Genomic DNA, 19,676 nt, shown 5'->3' on the forward strand with positions numbered 1-19,676 from the left:
AAAAAATTACAGGATTAAGGTATATGCAGGAAAACAATAGGCAAATAATTGAGGATGTTAATTCCGGAAAAGAATATTTTAAAAACGAATTGGTACCACCAAGAAGTCTGTTACTGTGTAACAAAATTTGTTTGATTCTGATATTTTCCTATCAATGTGTAATATGAAGAAAACAAGAAAAACTGTACAATTTTTAGTTTTAGTCATTTGTGTTTTTACTTCTAATATAATCCATGGGATTACACTATATGAAATGTTCTTGCATAAATATAACAAATAACTTACCAATACAGTTTCTTCCAGAGACATCTGGTTCATAGCCACTGTTGCAATTACAACGGTAACTACCACGTAAGTTTTCACAAATCCCATTGGCACATATATCAGGATCCAAAGCACATTCATTGATATCTGCATTAAATATTGAAAGTTTAGTGCTCCTACACATGTTATTGTTTGTTGATAAATGCAGGTCTAGTAAAGACCATTCAACATATGAAGTGTTTAACTCTGCAAACTCACAATTTGCCTGCCTTTCAGAAAGGAAAAAGAACTGAAAACAAGGAGTAAGAAAATAAAACTGAGAGATATAGGACACTTCACTGGTAAATCAAAAGAAAAATGAAAGAAGCTGGCAGAAATTCAAAGAGTTAAATCACAAAATATGCCAGCATTTATGATAAAATTAATAAAGACAATTTATAGGCTGTTGGCTCCAAATCCAAAGGAAAACTCGAGTTGATAGATATTGTAACCATCTAATTAAAAGACAGATTTATTAGGGTGGCCCATATAATTTTATGGTCCCCAAAGGTACAAGATATTTCTATTTTATTACATTTTTGAGGTCCAGTTACTAATATTTAATAAGTGTTTCTCATTGCTGATACGTGAAATTACTGGAGAGGACACTTTAAACATGGATGCTTCAGAACATGACGTTTTATAACGAGCCGTGAACATGACTACTACTACTATATCACCGAGGGGCAGTGGAACTTGTGCACTGATGTGCTTGTATGAATGATCAAGTAGTTTCCAATAGAGGCTGGCTCTGCTGGAGAGGCCGTACTGACAGGGAATATAATGAAAGAGTAAGCCCAAAGTCAAATTTTGGTCACTATGCTCAAATTTTGATGCTATTGTTTTTAATAATTTGGGAGACCTTAAATATTTTGGAAATGTCTTTCATTTTATACTTGGGAAAAACATCCTTTTAAAAGTTTACTTTTTACTCTGGTTTGGATATTTATTATAAAGATTCAACATTACTGCCTACCATCTATAATTTGACTAAAGCTTTCTCAAACACAAGGGTAGAAGAATATACATAAATATATATATATAACCATATATATTTATATATACTCTTCATATATACATATTCATATATATAGTGAAGATTAATAACACCCCAGTTTTATTTATGTATAAATGAATCTATATGTATACTAAAATATAAAAGAATTTGAAAATTATAAACACATATGTACTTAAATGTTCAAGATTCTATATTGGAATTTTGTTAACCATAATACAAAATTGAAAGCAAGAAAAATTTTAGTGAATCTTACTTCTTTACTTGGAGAGAAATGTTTTATTATTCTTAGGTGTAAATAGTCTTAACAAATTGTTTCAGCCAGTATATCCCAAACTTGATCCATATCAAATATCTCTTTAATACTGTTTATTTTTCTAACCCTATCTGCACCATTACTTAATATTTTATCATAAAATTGACTCATTATTCTTTTTTAACTTAAATGTCACATTATTCTTTTCTTAAGCAATGACTGCCTGAAATCAGGAGAGTAGTTTGTTAGTGACATTTTTAACAATGCATATTTAACAGATAAATATTTATCCAAGATGAAAATGTGTATCTACGTATCACTTAATAACATCTAGCTTATAACCACTGCTCTAGGAGATAATTAATCTCATTATTTTATAATACTACATTTTCATATTAAATATACTCATATTAATATTAGAATTATAAAGCTATACGATTATGTCACGTGATTATTATAAAGTTGAGATTAACTAGAGTTACCTCTTCCATCCACAGTGATACCTACTCCACTACTACAAAGGCCGTGGAATTCAGCTGTATGACAAAAAGAAATAGAAGAATTAAAAACTTAACTATACCTATTCCATATACAAGTCATTTCATAACTCCAAAACTACCATTAGGAAGAATTATTTGTGCATTAGTTTTTAAAGTGAAAAAAATTACCATTTTCTAGCAAACAATTATTATAAAATTCTGAACTCATAAATAAGCATAAAAGAGTAAATAAAAATCACTTGTAATCATCATCCTGAATATTATTAATATATATAAATGTTACTAATATTTTCTACATAAGGAAACTTTAAGAAAAATATAAATGGTCTTAAAGAGCTTGATATTTAACTTTTTTTCCTCACTAATAAAATAATAACAGCCAAAATATAGGTTATAGTACTTACCAAGTGCCTGGTATTGTTCTACATTTTACATCTATCAATTTAGTTAATCTTCCCAATACCACAAACTAAATACTACTGTATTTTCCTTTTTACAACTGAGGAAAAGGGGGAAACATAGAAGTGCAGTAACTTGACCAAGGTCACAGAGGTTGTAAGTGGAGAAGCCGACTTGGCTCCTGGGTACTCTATCACAGGCATATCATGTCAATGTCCCATTTAATAGGCCATTTAATATTGTTTTCTCAGTTACATAGAGGTATCACATTTATTCAGTCAATCTCTTACTGGTGAAATTAGGTTTGTCCAACTTTTAGCAACTATCATAAATAATATGAAGTTTAATTATATTACTAGGATAGTCTCTTACAAGTAAAACTCTCAAAGTTTATGCCCCTTTTAAGGTTTTAGATAGTTCTTCCCCTCCTAAAACGCCCCCAAATTACCCCTCCATCAGCGGTATAAGACAGTATTCATTTTTTTAATACCCTCATTATCACCGGGAAGAATCAATCATCTATACCAATCTGCTAAACAAAAATGGCACCTTATTTCATTTTTAATTTTATGGAGAGTGGGCATCTTTTTACATGGTATTCTTCCATTTGCATTTCTACTTTCTGAAATCCTGTTTATGTACACTGCTCTTTTTTCTATGGAGGATTTCAACTCCCCTTATTGATTAATGTAAGTTCCATAAAGATTAAGAAATGATAAATAAAAATATTTTTCCAGATTACTTGTGTATTTTACTATTTAGGCCTGCTTTGAAAGTCTTTTACCATTACAAAATAAAAAAGAATTTATATTCTATATGAAAATTATGTTTTAATGTTTAGTGTAGGGACCTAACTTCATATTTTTTTCCGAAAGTTATCAACAATAATTATTATTTAATCTTTTTCTTTGCTGCTCCAAAATGCTTTGTTATATCCTAATTTCTATTCATATTCAGGTTTCTAGATTCATTTTATTAGTTCACTTAGCTTTTTGTCTAGTCTTATGCCAATTTTTGAACTTATTTGATAATATGCATAATTCAGTTTGGTACATTTTAGAACTAGGTTCTCCTCATTATTTTTCTTTTTTTTTTTAAAAAAAGTCACACTCAGTAATTCTTCTGGATGCTTCAAATCATTATTTCCACGTTTGAAGACTCCATTCAGGATTTTTAAGGGAATAACAAGACATTTCCTTTACAGGAATGCTTTCCTGTATCCTCCACATGGAAAGTTCTTACTCATTTTTTTCAAGACCAAACTAAACGTGCCGCTTCTGTGAGGTCCTTCCCAGCTTCTCTGGGCTACAAATTGCTCCTTCCTCTGTGCTCTCTCCATACTTGAACCTTTTAAGGCACTAATCACACTAAATTGTAATTTATACATTTGCCTGCCTGTATTCTCAACTACTCTTAACTTTAAGGAAAAACACAGATTGTGTTTATGTTAGAATCCCTACTGTACTTACGTATATTCAATATATATTCAATACAGGTTTAGTTAAAGTATGAACAGACAAGAGTCAATGTTATTGACCTAAGAGTTTGGAACTATTGCCTGAGACTGTGACTTGAGACCACTTGGTGTCAAGATATATATATAGAGAGAGATCTTCATATATATGTGTGTGTGTGTGTGTATATATATACACACACACATATATATACATATATACACATATATACACACATATATACATATATACACACATATATACATATATACACATATATACATATATACATATATACACATATATACATATATACACATATATACATATACACATATATATACATATATACACATATATACACATATATATACACATATATATACATATATATATAATCAAATTGAGTTCTTGTTGTGTTTATAACCTTGAAAGTGGTAAGTAAATTTTACGCTATTTGTCTTCACCATGACAGCACAGATCAAGGAAACTGAGGCTATCATGTTCATGTAAAAAACCCTCTTATAATAATCATAACTGTATAAGAAAATAGATTTTTGATTGTTTTTTAGAGTCAGCATCTCGCTCTGTTACCCAGGCTGGAGTGGAGTGGCACAGTGATGGCTCACTGCAGCCTCGAACCCTTGGGCTCAAGTGATCCCTTGCACCTCAGCCCCCCTAGTAGCTGGCACTACAGGTGTGTGCCACCACACCCAGCTAATTAAGATTTTTTTTTTTTTTTTTTTACCAAGACAGGGTCTCACCCTGGCTTCAAGTGATCCTCCTGCCTGAGCCTCCCAAAGTGCTGGGATTACAGGTGTGAGCCACCACAGTCAGCCAGCAAATAGATTTTTTTATTCACTGTGTGTTTTGCTGGCTTAGAAATCGTATATAAACACAAGCCAAATCTCCTTATTATATGCCTCACATATCAATACAGGATTGGATTTCTTTTCTTCAGTTAAAATTAATGATGAAACACTTAAGAGCTGATGTTCTCTTTGGCCAAACATCTAAGGTTGTATTTCTTGATTCTTTATCAACTGTGAAAATGGCACATGTGACTACCTGAATTTTTTGCAGGGCATGGCTGGCAGGGTTCTCCAAAACCATAGTCTGGATTGGCACAGCAGCATTCAGACTTGGTCACTGCACCGGGGAAAGGACGCACACACACTCCTTTCTTGATTCCTCCATAGCAGGTACTGCGCATGTGAGTATCTAAAGGAGATACAAAAACAATGACTTGAGGCAGTGATAGAGACAAAGAGATTTCGAAACAGAAGGCTTCTTATAACCTAAGTGGCCACTAGATTGGAAGCTTTTCAAGGGCGTCTGAGACTTTTATTTTGCATCTTTAGCATCTAATAGTGTTAGGAAATCAACAAATGTTTTCTGAGTGAGGAAAAGAATGGGTGCATATCACCGACTCTGTTTTCTTTAATAAGTTTTATGAACTACACAGTATCCATTGTCTGATGTATTCTTACAAACCTTTTGTGAAACCTAGGGTATTTCCACAGTTATAAAGAATACTTGGAGCTCTAATCACTGGCTATGCTATATTCATAATGACACTTCTTATTTCAATTTTGGAAGTTCTCATGAACAATGAAGTGCAATCAAGTTAAACTACCTTGAGGTGATACTGGCTTGGGCATGAGATTTCTTACTCCCACTTTCCGAGTTAGGAGGCCTTTCTTTTCAACCCCCAGGATACTGCTTGTGACTGTTTTAACCTCAGAAACTCAGTAAATCCAGTTATAAAAATAGTTAACTACCATATGTGCTCCTGGCATTGTGCTCGTTGCTTTACAGACATTATCTCATTGAACTGTCAGGTCAACAGCTCTATAGGAGTGGTCATTACGTGCATTTTATAGATGAGGAAGATGAGGTTCACGGCTACCTATGTAGTTTGAAGTCCTTGAATATCCAGTGCCTGAGTTGGGGTTCAGACAAGGTTTATGTGACTTCTAAAACTCTTCCTCTTTCTAGTAAGTAATGCTATACCCCAAAGAAGCATATTCTGCTTAGTTCTCTCACTCTTAATTCTCATAAAATACCCTACAACTTTATAAGACAGTAAATGGTGAACTATAAAAAACTCAGATCATAAAGGGCAGAGAACCCGTGCAATTTTTAAGCAGTATACTGACCTGTTAATTTCTCCAGAGATAACCTCTATTATAAATATCTGTAACTATTCACAACTTGTTGGAAAAAATTTCATCTGCTTGTTATGCAAAATGGTCATCCAATAATTTCTTATGACCTGGGGGCATTTCTGATTAAAACAGTGATTTATGGCTGCATTAAAAATGAGATACGTGTGTGCTTAAATGGAAGGAGGCCATGGGATTCACCAACCCCATCCCTGAGGAGTCAACTCAGAGAAACTTGTGCTGCCTCTGCTGTGGCTGAGTTTGGCAGTGTATCTTCTGAGTTACACAAACACAGATTTGACTTGAAGGCAAATTTGCACAAATATAACATGGTTCATCATTTCCAGTATGATTTTTTGTGAGTTCTTTGGACATTACTGATGATCTTGGAAGGCATCTATGAACAGCCAAAGTTATTTCTGCTTTTGGGTTTAGAGCATATGCCATGCAGAATTTTTAAAAGCAAGCAGATAAAAGGCCTATGGAGCTCACTGGACGAGTGAGACATGTTATATGCTAGTTTGCATTACAGGTGAACCAATCTCTTTAGAGTACCCAACACCAGAAGTTTCATGCAAAAGAAAGTAGCATAACTTATGTGTAGGTTTTAGGGACTTAAATTTCCCAAAGTTCAGATCCCCACAAGATGATCTTACATAAATTACTTAACATCTTCCTTATTCATTAAATAAGGAATACAGTTTGTATAGTAAATGAAAGTATATTTGTTAAGCACTAAGCACACTGCCTAGGACACACCTGAAATTCTAAAAAAAATGGTGACCACCTTATTTCCCTCTTCTATTTTTTTTTCTAAGACTAGTAAAGTGCAGCAGTGAGAAGGGAGGAAAAGTAGAACAAGGAGTTCTATCTGTAACTGATACTGTGAACAATCAGTTGAGATAACTCACTATTTCCCAACTGACCTTTTCCTGTTCAAAGACCCCAAATTGGCAACCTAGCTCATATTATACTATTCAAATATAACAGAACCATTGTATACAGGATAGGATAAAAGGAACAATACCGGTAGCACCATGAGAATATGCTCACATGAATGATCTGGTGACAGACTGGACCTAAATGCATCTTTTCCATATGTTAGCAGATTTCTGCATGCCTTTTCTCTCCTTCTTTCTCTCTCTTTTTCTTTCTTTCTCTTTTTCTCCTTCCTTCCTTCCTTCCTTTCCTTCCTTTCTTCCCTCCCTCCCTTCCTCCCTCCATCCTTCCTTCCTTCCTTCCCTTTTTTTTTGAGATGGAGTCTCGCTCTGTCGCCCAGGCTGGAGTGCAATGGCGTGGCATGATCTTGACTCACTACAACCTCCAGCTCCTGGGTTCAAGTGATTCTCCTGCCTCAGCCTCCTGAGTAGCTGGGATTACAGGTGCACACCACTACAACCGGCTAATTTTGTATTTTTAGTAGAGATGGGGTTTAACCATGTTGACCAGGCTGGTCTCAAACTCCTGACTTCAGGTGATCCACCTGCCTTGGCCTCCCAAAGTGTTGGGATTACAGGTGTGAGCCACCATGCCTGTCCCCTTTTCTTTCTTAAAAAATGAAAAGATTTAAAAATTTCTTCAGGTAATTAGCAGATTCTACATACCATGAGTAAAATATGTATGTATGCAAAATGCTAACTTTATTTTATTCTTCTTTCTTTAAAATCAGCTTTTATTTATAACTTAAAGCAGCAACTGTTAAGACTATGACCTAGATAAGATACCACTATTCTAATTTAATAACAATAATATCAGTAGTAGTTAACTTATTGCGCATTTGCTATGTGCTAGACACCATTCAAAGCTTTATTTAATTCTCAAAACAACAAAAGAGGAAAGGAGGAACAGAGAGGTCCTGTATCTTGCTGTCATCTTATAATTTTTTTGTCACTTAAGAATATTCAGTAGTTATCATGTTGCCTGACTTTTCTTCCTTACTTACTAAACTGCATCACTGAATAAACTTAAAAATAAATTTTGAATGAATGGGAAAGATAAAGATATGATTGCCTTTTGTTTACAACCTTGCTTGTGAGTTGTATTTCAATATACTACTTAAAATCATAGCTTAATTACCTGAGACTAAAACAAAAAACAAAAACACATCTTAATATCTACAGAAGAAAAATGAACAAACAAAAAAAAGATCTAAAATTAAAATGCTTATCCTAATAGTTTTTCATAACAGTGATTCATTTATTTTTTCTATTTTTTTTGAGACAGGGTCTCACTCTGTCACCTAGGCTGGAGTGCAGTGGCGCAATCATAGCTCACTGTAACCTCCACCTCCAGGGCTCAGGCAATCCTCCTGCCTCAGCCTCCCAAGTAGCTGGAATTATAGGCACATGCCACCATGCCTGGCTAATTTTTGTATTTTTTGCAGACACAGGATTTCACCATGAAGCCCAGACTGGTTTTGAACTCCTGAGCTCAAGCAATCTGCCCTACTCGGAATCCCAAAGTGCTGGGATTATAGGCACACACCACTACACTTGGCTAATTTTTGTACTTTTTGCAGAGATAGGGTTTTACCATGATGGCCAGACTGGTCTTGAACTCCTGGGCTCCAGTGATCCGCCCAACATGGAATCTCAAAGTGTTGGGATTACAGGCATGAGCCACTGCGCCAGGCCTCATCTCAAACTTAAAGAATCAATGGGTCTAAAAAGTGACATCAAGTCAAAAGACGTGAAGAAAACATCTAGCATGTTATAGAAACAGTAATATATAATTTTATACACATGAGAAATAATGTTTTTATTTTAAAAAGTTTAAATGACCACAATGATGAAAAACTGAAGGAGGCTTTCTGAAAATTTCCAATGTGTTTCCTGGATGTGAACAAGATAATGAAATTTTATGTTTTACTGAATTCCTAGCAACAACTCACATGTTGGTTACTTAAGAGAAAAATAATTTCTCCCTCCAAAACTGGCTTTGTGCTCATGGTAGATTTCAACAGAATCATTTAGGTAAAGGAGAAAAGCAAGTAAATATATTAAAGCAACTGAAAATATTTTAGCTCTGTAAGCAGGAAGAAGTTATATTCTTCTAGCTGCTGTATTTGAAATATCCCTGAACAAAGTGCTGACAACTTTGTAGGGTGAAATAAATCTTTGACTGGATAGAGTGGATAAATTTGAGTGAACAGATTATTTCCATCTGCAAATTCTCTACTTCTTCTCCTCCACCTTTGGGATCCAAATGTTTTGATTCTCATAGGTAGGAGTAAAGTATTAACTATGTCTAAGAATATTGTATCTCTCAAATATACTTTGAAATCCTATTTCTGTGTTTTACTGTACAACATGAAAAATAGAGGGTATACAATGGCTAATTCAGCCTAGAAGCCTCATGAAAACATTTTTGGAGAGAAAACTGCATTAAATATATTTTTACCACTCATTCTGCTATCCTTATCACTGTAATATATTGCTGGGGTTCCCAAACGCCAGTGACACTTCTGTTTTGCCTGCCTCTTCAAAGCTGGGCCTGGTACTTCTGATTGATTTTCATGGGATCAATTTGACAAAAATAACCTAGAGGAATCTGAATGGCTTAGAATAAAATATATATTCTTGCTCATACTTCTTTATACTCTTGCTTCTGCAGCTAATTGCATGGTGATGAGGAGTAACATTTTGAGCTTTTGATGCAAGTCCAATATTTATATTTTAAGTTTTGTTAGGGTGAAACCAAGTTTACTTACCTACAACTATAATCCCCATTACATATCTTATTTGTTATTAATTATAAAACTGAAATGCACTGTGTTTAGGATTCAGTTATCTAATATTATCAAGTATGCTAGTTTAAAAATATATTTTTTCTTCTCCAGCATGTCATCAGAGCCTTCTGTAGGTTCTGAAGGGGGCTATCTGGGGGCTCCTGTCCATTAAAAAGTAGCTTTGTTAATATACAATTTACATACCATAGAATCCATCACTTCAAAGTGTACAATTTTATAGTTTTTAGCATATTTACAGATGTGTTCATCCATCACTACAGATGATTTTAGAACATTTTAATCACCTCAAAAATATCTTTTAGCTCCCACCCCATTCTCCCACCACCCCCATCCTCTCTGTCCTAACACGAATCTACTTTGTCACAACGGACTTGCCGATTCTGGAGATTTCATATGGATGGAATCATACACTGTATGGTGTTTTGTGACTGGCTTCTTTCACTTAGCATAATCTTTCCAAGGTTTATCCATGTTTTAGCATGTACTCTTCTTATGGTGAATATTACTCCACTGTATAGAAATATCTCTGTCAGTTTTTCAAAGATCATTTTGCACAGTGGGGCCATTATAAAATGTTTCACTTACCAACACACACACGTCCATCCATGCCCACAGCCAGGCCTGGGGGACAGTCACAGCGGAAGGACCCTTCACTGTTGATGCAGTGCCCATTCATGCAGATTCCTGGGGTCTGGCATTCATCAACATCTGTGCAGTGGGTGACAGAAGCCAAGCGGTTACTGGGTAAATTTAACTTTATTACAGGGTTTACTTGCTGCCACTGCTCTATACTACTAACCTTTTGTTTATAACTTTATAATTTGTGAAGAACAAATAAGTGTGGTAACAGGTATTATATATAAATGCAATCCTTTCAACACATTTCAGAATGCTTTACTTTACCTACTGAGGAAAAAAAAGCCTCACAATCTTCTTTTTCATTATTTATTTGACAATCCCATTTAACGCTAAATAATTCAAATTAGTTAAGTAAAACAAATTCTTTAAAAATTAAGGTAAATTTCTGTAATTTTTTTCACACAGAGACACTTTAACTAGAAGTAGATGCTATGCTGATATTCATTTGGTCATTTGATAATAACAAAATAACTTGAGGTATGTCTTCTAATTTTCAATCCACTTGAATTTATCAAACGTAACCCAGCATTAAATGACTTCCCCAAAAGATGAAAGAGACTTCAAACACAGAGCTGCCGACTCAGGAATACTTAAAATCTTCACAACATTTGTAATTAAATAATTAATAAGAACTAATTTCCAGAAAGCAGAAACTGGTGAGGTCGAAGTCATCTTTAGATGTATATTGAAGTTTCTTTAAAAAGGCTGAAATAAAGTCACATACTGTAACATAATTCTACACACTGAAGCATAATGACAATTTCCTATCCTGTGTTAAATCCAAATCAGCTAACCCTGAGATGACATCCCAGTCATGAGTTCAACCAGCAAAACTACAGTACTCCTCCTTCTTGGAGAGTCAAAAATCTGTTTCTTACTCAGAAACATAAGAATTCAGTCTCAATTTTTTAATCTCTACTGTCCCTAGAATTTCATTGTAATTCATTGAAATTATAGGAATTGAGCATGATCCTTATCTGGTACTTAGATTAAGTTTGTGCAGTTGAAGGCAGAACATCATTGATGGAGTTAATTTTGTCTTAAAGAAGGAAACAAAGAAAAACAAAAATTTGGCCAGGTGCGATGGCTCATGCCTGTAATCCCAGAAATTTGGGAGGCTGAGGCAGGAGGATTGCTTGAGCCCATGAGTTTGAGACCAGCCTGAGCGACACAGTGAGACCTCATTTCCACAAAAAATAAAACAAAATTAGCTGGGCATGGGGGCACATGCATGTAGTCCCAGCTACTTGGGAGGCTGATGTGGGAGGATGCTTGAGCCCAGGAGTCAAGGGTGCAGTGAGCTGAGATTGTGCCACTACACTCCAGCCTAGGTGACAGAGCAAAAACCTATCTCAAAAATAAATAAATTTAAAAAAGAAAAGGAAAAATGTGCTTCTAAATAGAAGCTGCAAAATGTATTATTCCACTTTATTAAATTCCAATTGTGAGTACAAACATAATAAGGTCTCACTTATTTCCAAGAGGTATAACTTTAGCTTATTAAGGTTATCATTAGAGCTTGGTCTTCAAAATGGCTTTGTAAACAAAATAATTAATTGGAATATTAAAATTATGTCTTCACTAAATCAATGTAAGGTTTTTAGATAATGACACAGTTACAAATGGTCTGTGTATTAGCTTTATGGAAAAGATGTAATGCTAAACCCATAATGAATGACAGTGGAAAATCTAGTTCTGAGAATGCATAAAAAACAAAAACATTTCAAGATTTTTTTTTCTTCTTTTTTATTCAGCCAAGCAGTTGAGAGAAATTATTTCTACATTGTTTTCCACAAGACTTGCTAAAACCAATCTGTCAGTCCCTTAATTTTTCCTATACCATTATTATTTTTGTTAAGATATGACTGTTCCCTAGACCACAATGTGTGTTTTTCTAGAAAGCTTTAGACACCTGCCTTAGTGAATTAGCAAGAAATGTGAATAATATGAAAGCCACATGGGGAAGCTGAAGTTAATTCTTCCATGGTTCATTCAAATAAAAAAGGTGGTTTCAATCATGGTAACTTTCCTATCTGAAAGCCACACATACCAGTACAGTAACGCCCATTTGGAGCCAAGACAAATCCTGGTTTGCAGATGCACTTGAAGCTGCCATCTTCATTGATGCACATTCCATTCAAACACATGTTGGTAGTTGTACATTCATCATGATCTGCAGAAGAGGATTGAGTGACTTTGAACACTGGCCTTGAGGGAACTAATTCCTTCTTCTGCCATAAACAACCCCCAGTCAAATTCCACTACCTAAATGAGCCATGTGCTCATGGCTTTTAGTTTTTTTTAAAAAAAGAACGCCAACTGAATGAGAAAAAATAGTGCAGAGAGTGGAAAGGACCTTCAGTATATGGATATAAAGGAAAATAATCAAATTTTGTGCTTAGCTCCTGTTAAAACCACATAAACCATCAGCAGTGTTACTTTGTGTACCAAAAAGATAATATAATTTCAATGAGTGTTTATTTTATAAGAAAATAAGTCAATGGCAGACCTCACTGCAAATGAAATAATCTGGACTTTCATTAGTAGATGAATATGATGTTGTTACTTTGTAAACAATATTTCTGTGGTGTGTTGGTATCCATTGCACTGCTAGATATCACAAGCCACAATTTTAGAGATTTGTGTACTGCATATGTCAAACATTTTTATATTCCTCCAGTTTGTGGAGGAAGGGAAGACCTTTTCTATTTTGTCAGTGTTGTAACCCCAACACCTGAAATACAGTAGCGGCCAGTAATTGTTTAAACTTATGAAGAATAACTGCTACTTACAATTTAACTTGTAACACACAGGAAATTTTTAGAAGCAGTAAATTATTCATTGTTATAACATCTCCTCCCCTCCACCACCAAAAAAAAAACAAAACACAAACAAAAAACCTGTCCTTTTGCTTTAACAGTCTTATATTAAATGCATTTGCATTTTACCTAAGCTACCTGAAGATCTCACATACGTGGTGTGTGAGCTTTCATGGAAAGAGTACATGGTTCTAAATAAAAATGTATATCCTTTTAAAATCTTTTGCAAGGGAGCAGGCAATTTCCATACCAACACAGTTTTTTCCATCTGTAGTTAATTCAAACCCAGCATTGCAAATGCACTGGAAACTTCCATCTGTGTTCACGCATCGACCGTTTTTACAAAGAACCCCATTCTGGATGCACTCATCAATATCTAGAAAGATTGAGAATGGCCAAACATCATTCTTTTACAATACTTATAGATAAACACAGTAAGATAAGAAATGGAATTTTAAATATTCAAAATCATGTTACTTCTTTAGCAAAATTTCTGTCTCTCAGCAGTTTTTTTTTTTTTTTTGGATAGGTAGGTGCAAGCAATTTTACAGCTCTTATAGTAGCTGAAGAGAGAAAGGAAAAAAAAAAAAGAGGGTATCCAGTAAACCTAAGAAAGGGTGAGCAAGACAGCTGGAATTACTGGTTGCAGCTGTTTTTCACATAGTGGATGAAGGCCTTAAAAGTCAGAACAAGATGTTGGATAAGTGTAAAGTAACTACAGAATTTCTAGATTAAGAATAACACAATGAAAACTGCTGGAAAGCTGATTCAAGCAACTACCTGTGGATGAATAGGAAATGAAAAAGAAGACAGGCAGTCATCTGGTAAAAAAATTCTGAGATGAATCAGCAATGAGGTAGCGTGTTTGGACCAGGGTGGTGGGTGTAGCACTGAAGCTGTGAATAAAGACCAGGCATGACATGGTGATGGACTATGTGTGGGATTCAAAGAAAACAGTAGTTTAAAATGACTATAAATCTTAAACTCAGTTAATCAGAGAAGGTTACTGATGTTATCTGGAGAAAGGAAGCTCTGATCTAAGGAAGGAAGATAAACTGAATTTTTGTGAAAACAGATACCATGTTGCCTGGGTTATATATGCAAACATTGTTTATGTTTAAAAGGAGAATCTCTGAGGGTATTATAAATAAATCTGTAATAATGTAACACTTATTTTATTCCATGTTTTAATAAATTTACTTTTAACCTCAACAGCCTTGGTCACTATATTTCATGGAACATTTTCATATGTGAAAGCAAACTGCCTTACCAATGCATGCTTGCTTGGTAGGAGTCCTCTGGAATCCAGCATGACATTTACAATAATAGGAACCAGGTGTGTTAACACAATCTCCATTAGTGCAGGGATTTGATGTGCATTCATCAACATCTGTGAGCAGCAAAAGAAACCATTATAGACTTCACTCCATTTGTAGAAATGTTTGTTTAAAGTACATTTAGCCCTCTAAAATTTGAGAGAAGGCCAGTCAGTGGTAATAGTCTAAATAGCGAAGTATTTATAAATGAATGAAAATTCCTCTCTTCAAATACACTCAGAGGCCAATCTGAGGATTTACAAAAATATCACCTTTTAGAGAGTACCATGGGAATTTGCTTTAATCAAGAATTAAAGATTTTTCAGTTGGAATAATGGCCAATGATTAAAAGCATGGGCCCTGAAAAGAGAAATAGGCTATAATGCTTATTGCTTACACCAATGTGGGCAAGTTAATAACCTCTCTAAGGCTTAGTAAAGTGCCAGAAGAACAATGAAAGGATTCTGAAGATATACATTTATGTTACATGTTGTCACTGCTATTAGTTTTAAAGAAAGAGATTGATGGATTATGGAATGTCTTTGGTATAACTTTTTTTTGGTGAACTCATCTATGTATACAACTATATATACACTAAAGCTTGGATAATATTTTGAAGTAAAAAAACATAAGGGAGTGGAAAATGAAAACATTAAAACAAAGCCTATTTTTTCAGCAGTTTCAGGTTTCTTTAGGATCTTAAAATTGGCAGAGCGATTTGTTGCATAAAATGAAGTTTTATGCAAATACTAGTCGTGACCAAAAAGTGAGAAAGTCATGCTTTCCATTCAAGGTCTCCTAAAGCCTAATTAAATGCAAACCCATTGCAGGATTCAGGGGCTGAAAAACCAAATGACAGACTGAACAGTCTGGACTAGTTAAATCCCAGAGAAATCACGTGTGCCAGTATACGAAGTTTAATTCATCTTCTCTCAGCAATGCCCACTAAATATTATTTTCAATCCTTGCAAATTAAAAATCTGGCTAGTTGGTGAGGGCATAATGATTTGCCATTTCATATATGTGTAGAAGCCATTAACATATACCATTTCAGCTAAATTGGAGAACATAATAAAATCAGTTTACAGGTTTACCATTTTAATAAGCAGATTCCTACTTTCACAGATGTTCTTAAAAGAGGAACTGTACTTTATCAAACCCACCAACTTCATTTATGTAAACACTCAGACTGAATGCAATTAAGCCCTTTCTGGTAAAGGAAATAAACTTCATAGCAAATAAAATAAAAACAACAAAGAATAACAGGACTAAATCCTTTTCCATCCATCCAAGGACCCCTTCAGCCCATAGAGACTCACTTACATTTAAAATTTTAGTTGATACCATCAATTCTACTGAGCCAAAGGAACGAAGCAAAATGAGAAAAGAGAGAAAGCATTAGCAAGTATATAAAGTATAATAAATAGACTTTCCAATACGAAATACCACCTTCAGTTCGCAGTGTTGAAGATCACTTCAATTTTGTGTTACATAATTGAAATGCAACAATTAAAAATGTGTTGTAGCTGTTATCTTTACAGAAGCCTCAACATAAAGCTCTGTTTGTTTGAAGAACATGAGAAACCACGCATCCACTCCCCTCTCTTCAGGTAAAGTTTCAGGAAAGCCACTTCTGCAGGACTGTTTTCTCCCCTGGAGAGTCTGCTCCTAAGGCTCCTTGTTACTATGGCAGCTCTGCCAGCTATTTTGCTACTACAACCATAATTCACTTCTGTCTCCTGAGCCCCTCAGGGACTCATCAAGGGTCTAGTACAGAGAGAAGATGTAATCGTTCACTTAATTTTGGTCAGAACAATCACCAAAAAAGCAATTAGTGACTTTACAATTCCATATGACTTTAAAACCCATTTGTTGTTTTTTGTTTGTTTTCTGGGATTTTCAGTTTTAGACTAATCACAAACAACCACTGCCAACTTCTACATGAACATTTCTGTCTCTTCTTTATTCTGAGTCTCACAGTCCTGGACCTCCAAGAGATCATGTTCGTTTTGTCTTGTTTACAGGAACAGAAAGTACTTAAATACTACGTTCTGTACATTTTGACTTCTTAGTATGTTTTCATTGGGGGGATGGGTATTTTTAAGCAAAATTCATGGGATTTAACCTCCTAAAATAAATTTTAAAATTATGGAGAATGTTGATTATCAAAATTGTTAATTTCTCAAATACTACTATATAGTTAAGAAATATTTTCCCTTGAAAAATACTTTATATGCCAACTTAGAAAAGGCTTTGTTTTTTGTTTGCAAGGGCTCGAGGATTACCTGTAGCCCAATAGAAACTTAAATTATTTTTTACTACTCCAAAATAGAGTGACTTGAATTAAAAACATTGCTAACAGCAGTTTGACTTATACAGACACTAGGAGAGTTACAAATTTTAATTTTAGAGTAGAATTCTCAAGAAAAAGAGAAAAATATAATGGGTAAATATAACTGTTTTCAGGCATCAGGAGCAATTCTCATAATAGCAAAATAGACCCAATTCTATATTCTTTGTCACTGATCCTTTAATAAATCTATTGCCTTTCAAGTTATACTGCTTCATCAGGTATCTCATAAAAGTTCCCAAACAGCAATGGCAGTTTGTTATTCCTCAAAACATTAGCGCAGCTGACATAGTTACTAGTGTTATCTTGGGCTCTTATAATTTAAAGCACTAGTTAATATCCTCTTCACTTTTTCTGATGTGTTGTTTATAAATTCAATTTGTTGTTTATAAATTCAAAGTGATCAAAAATTGAATTAGAGTATAGGATTAAAAATATTAAAACTCATTTTCTGAAAATGTGCTCCATTACTAAGCTAAGTCTCTATGAATTACAGTAGTCAGAAAGACAAGCCTGCTGCTGGGGCTTTAACTTTGCAGGGCTAAATGATGAGGTATATCTATCACTTAAAGAAGCACCAGGTGGTATCAGCTAAGCTAGGTAGGCTGCATATGGTTATATAGTGTACAACCCTAGGGCATACCACTTATATAGACTCTTTGAATGATACCCTTTAGGTTTGTACAGACAAAATTTGAGCTAAGCCTAATTTAATAACTCTGATCTTGTAGCCCTGTACCTAGTTTAGAATGATTGTTTTTTCCAAAACATCATATTTGGCCCACATTTTCTTTTATAATCATAGTGGACCTAAGACATTTTTGGCAAAATTATGATACTAACTCTCTCTATACCTGGCCTCTCATCTATATTGTTTAATGGAAGACCTGAACTCAAATCTGTTATTTAGGGTTAAGCTAGTTAATGAAACATATGTGTGTTAATATTATGAATAAATAAAATAACCTCAAAATGACTCAATTACCATCCTAAAACCACTCTTCAAAGTTAATAAAACCCCCCAATTACCAAATCCAACAGATTTTTTTCCTCACTGCCTTTGATTTTTCTACTGCATTTAACACCTGACACTACTTTTCTCTTGAAAGTGTGCCCTTCCCTAACTTCAGGAACATAATTCTCTATATTATTTTGCTATCTCTCTAACACTATGAGCTAGAACAAGGTGCATCTGAGTTGAGCTAGACTAAGGGCCTTCAATGTGTCTGTTCCATAAGATTCCAGCTGTAGTATTCCTGTTATCTTTTCACTTGTCCTGTTGTTCAGCTTGGGACACAGTATTCATCCTCATGGTTCTAAGAGCCACCTGTGTGTTGTTGACTCCTAAATCTGTAACTCTACCCCGGACATTCCTCTTAGCATTAGAGCTCTATAATTAAATACCCTAGACACCTAAAACTCAGCATGTCCAAGAAAGACTCAACAACTATTTCCTCCCAATCTGCACCTTCTTATACATGTTAACACCACCACTATATGTCCAGTTTTGCTCAGCCAGAAACTTGCGTTATCATTGTAGTTTTCTACTCTTTGACTCCCCACAACTAATCTGTCATCAGATTCCATCGATTAACCTCCCAAGCACTTGTTGAATCATTAAGTTTTTCTGCAGTCCTACATCACTATTGTCATAATTTCTTGCCTAGACTTATATAAAAATTTACTAGCTGGCGTTTTTGTTCCCATTTTTTTCATTCCACAATCTTTGCACTAAGAAAATAGGGGACACTTCTGTTCCCAGCCAAGACAGATTTACCCTCCTTCCTCAAAACACAAACAAATGGACACAGTATAAGAAATCATGGTTTTCAAGAAACTTGACATCAGGCAACAAAGAATATAGATCCCTAAGAGAAGGAAAACAAACACAGTGAATATCATAACTATTTCAGCTTATCGCTTTAAGAGGGTTTTCAGACCACAATGCAGACAGGGGGAACACTGGCAGGATGCAGCAAGCCCCTAAGTAGATGAGTCAGAGCTGAGAGTCCAGAAACAGACCCAATATATACGAGCAACTGATTTTCAACAAGGTGCAAAGGCAATTAAATAGAGAGAAGACAGTCTTTTCAACAAAGGGTGATGGTTATTAATATACTACAAAAAATAAACTTCATACAATATTAAAAAAAAGAATTCAAAATGGATCATAGGCCTAAAGCTAGATAAATTCTAGAAGCAAAAACTGAAGAAAACCCTTGTGACCTTACATTTGGCAAAGATTTCCTAGACACAACATCAAAAGCGTGATCCATAAAACAACAAATTTAATAAATAAAGCTTCGTCGGAATTAAAAATTACAGCACTTCAAAAGATATGTTACAAGAAGAAAAGGCAAGCCACAGGCTAGGAGAAAACATGTGTAAATCATATATTTGATAAGGACTTATATCCAGAGTAAACAAAGAACCCTCAAAACTCAATAAGAAAATAATTTTAAAATGGACCAAGATTTGAACTGACCCTTTACCAAAGAAGTGTCAGATCAAATAAACTCATGAAAAGATGGTCAACATCTTTTTATGTGTATCATTAGAGAAATGTAAATTAAAACCACAATGAGAAATCCCTGCCTACCTATTACAATGGCTAAAGTGTAAAAACGTGACTATACGAAGTGCTGGCTTGGTTATGGAGTAACTGATACTCTCATACACTGCTGCTAGAAATGTAAAATAGCACATTTTGGC

At 34.6% G+C, this 19,676-nt stretch overlaps 1 protein-coding gene across 1 annotated transcript in view; it reads right to left on the reverse strand.

The window, feature by feature from the left end:
- Window positions 1–19,676, reverse strand: part of FBN2 (fibrillin 2) — a 279,981-nt gene that overhangs the window by 106,300 nt on the left and 154,005 nt on the right. The window contains exons 12-18 of the mRNA XM_016953727.4: window positions 14,569–14,688; window positions 13,549–13,674; window positions 12,530–12,652; window positions 10,426–10,548; window positions 4,996–5,148; window positions 2,057–2,110; window positions 286–411 (exon numbers count right to left, since the gene is read on the reverse strand). Coding sequence (XP_016809216.3) covers window positions 286–411; window positions 2,057–2,110; window positions 4,996–5,148; window positions 10,426–10,548; window positions 12,530–12,652; window positions 13,549–13,674; window positions 14,569–14,688 — 825 coding nt within the window. The remainder of the gene's footprint in view (window positions 1–285; window positions 412–2,056; window positions 2,111–4,995; window positions 5,149–10,425; window positions 10,549–12,529; window positions 12,653–13,548; window positions 13,675–14,568; window positions 14,689–19,676) is intronic.

This window comes from Pan troglodytes, chromosome 4 (assembly GCF_028858775.2).
Source record: "Pan troglodytes isolate AG18354 chromosome 4, NHGRI_mPanTro3-v2.0_pri, whole genome shotgun sequence".
In the NCBI taxonomy this organism is placed as follows: domain Eukaryota; kingdom Metazoa; phylum Chordata; class Mammalia; order Primates; family Hominidae; genus Pan; species Pan troglodytes.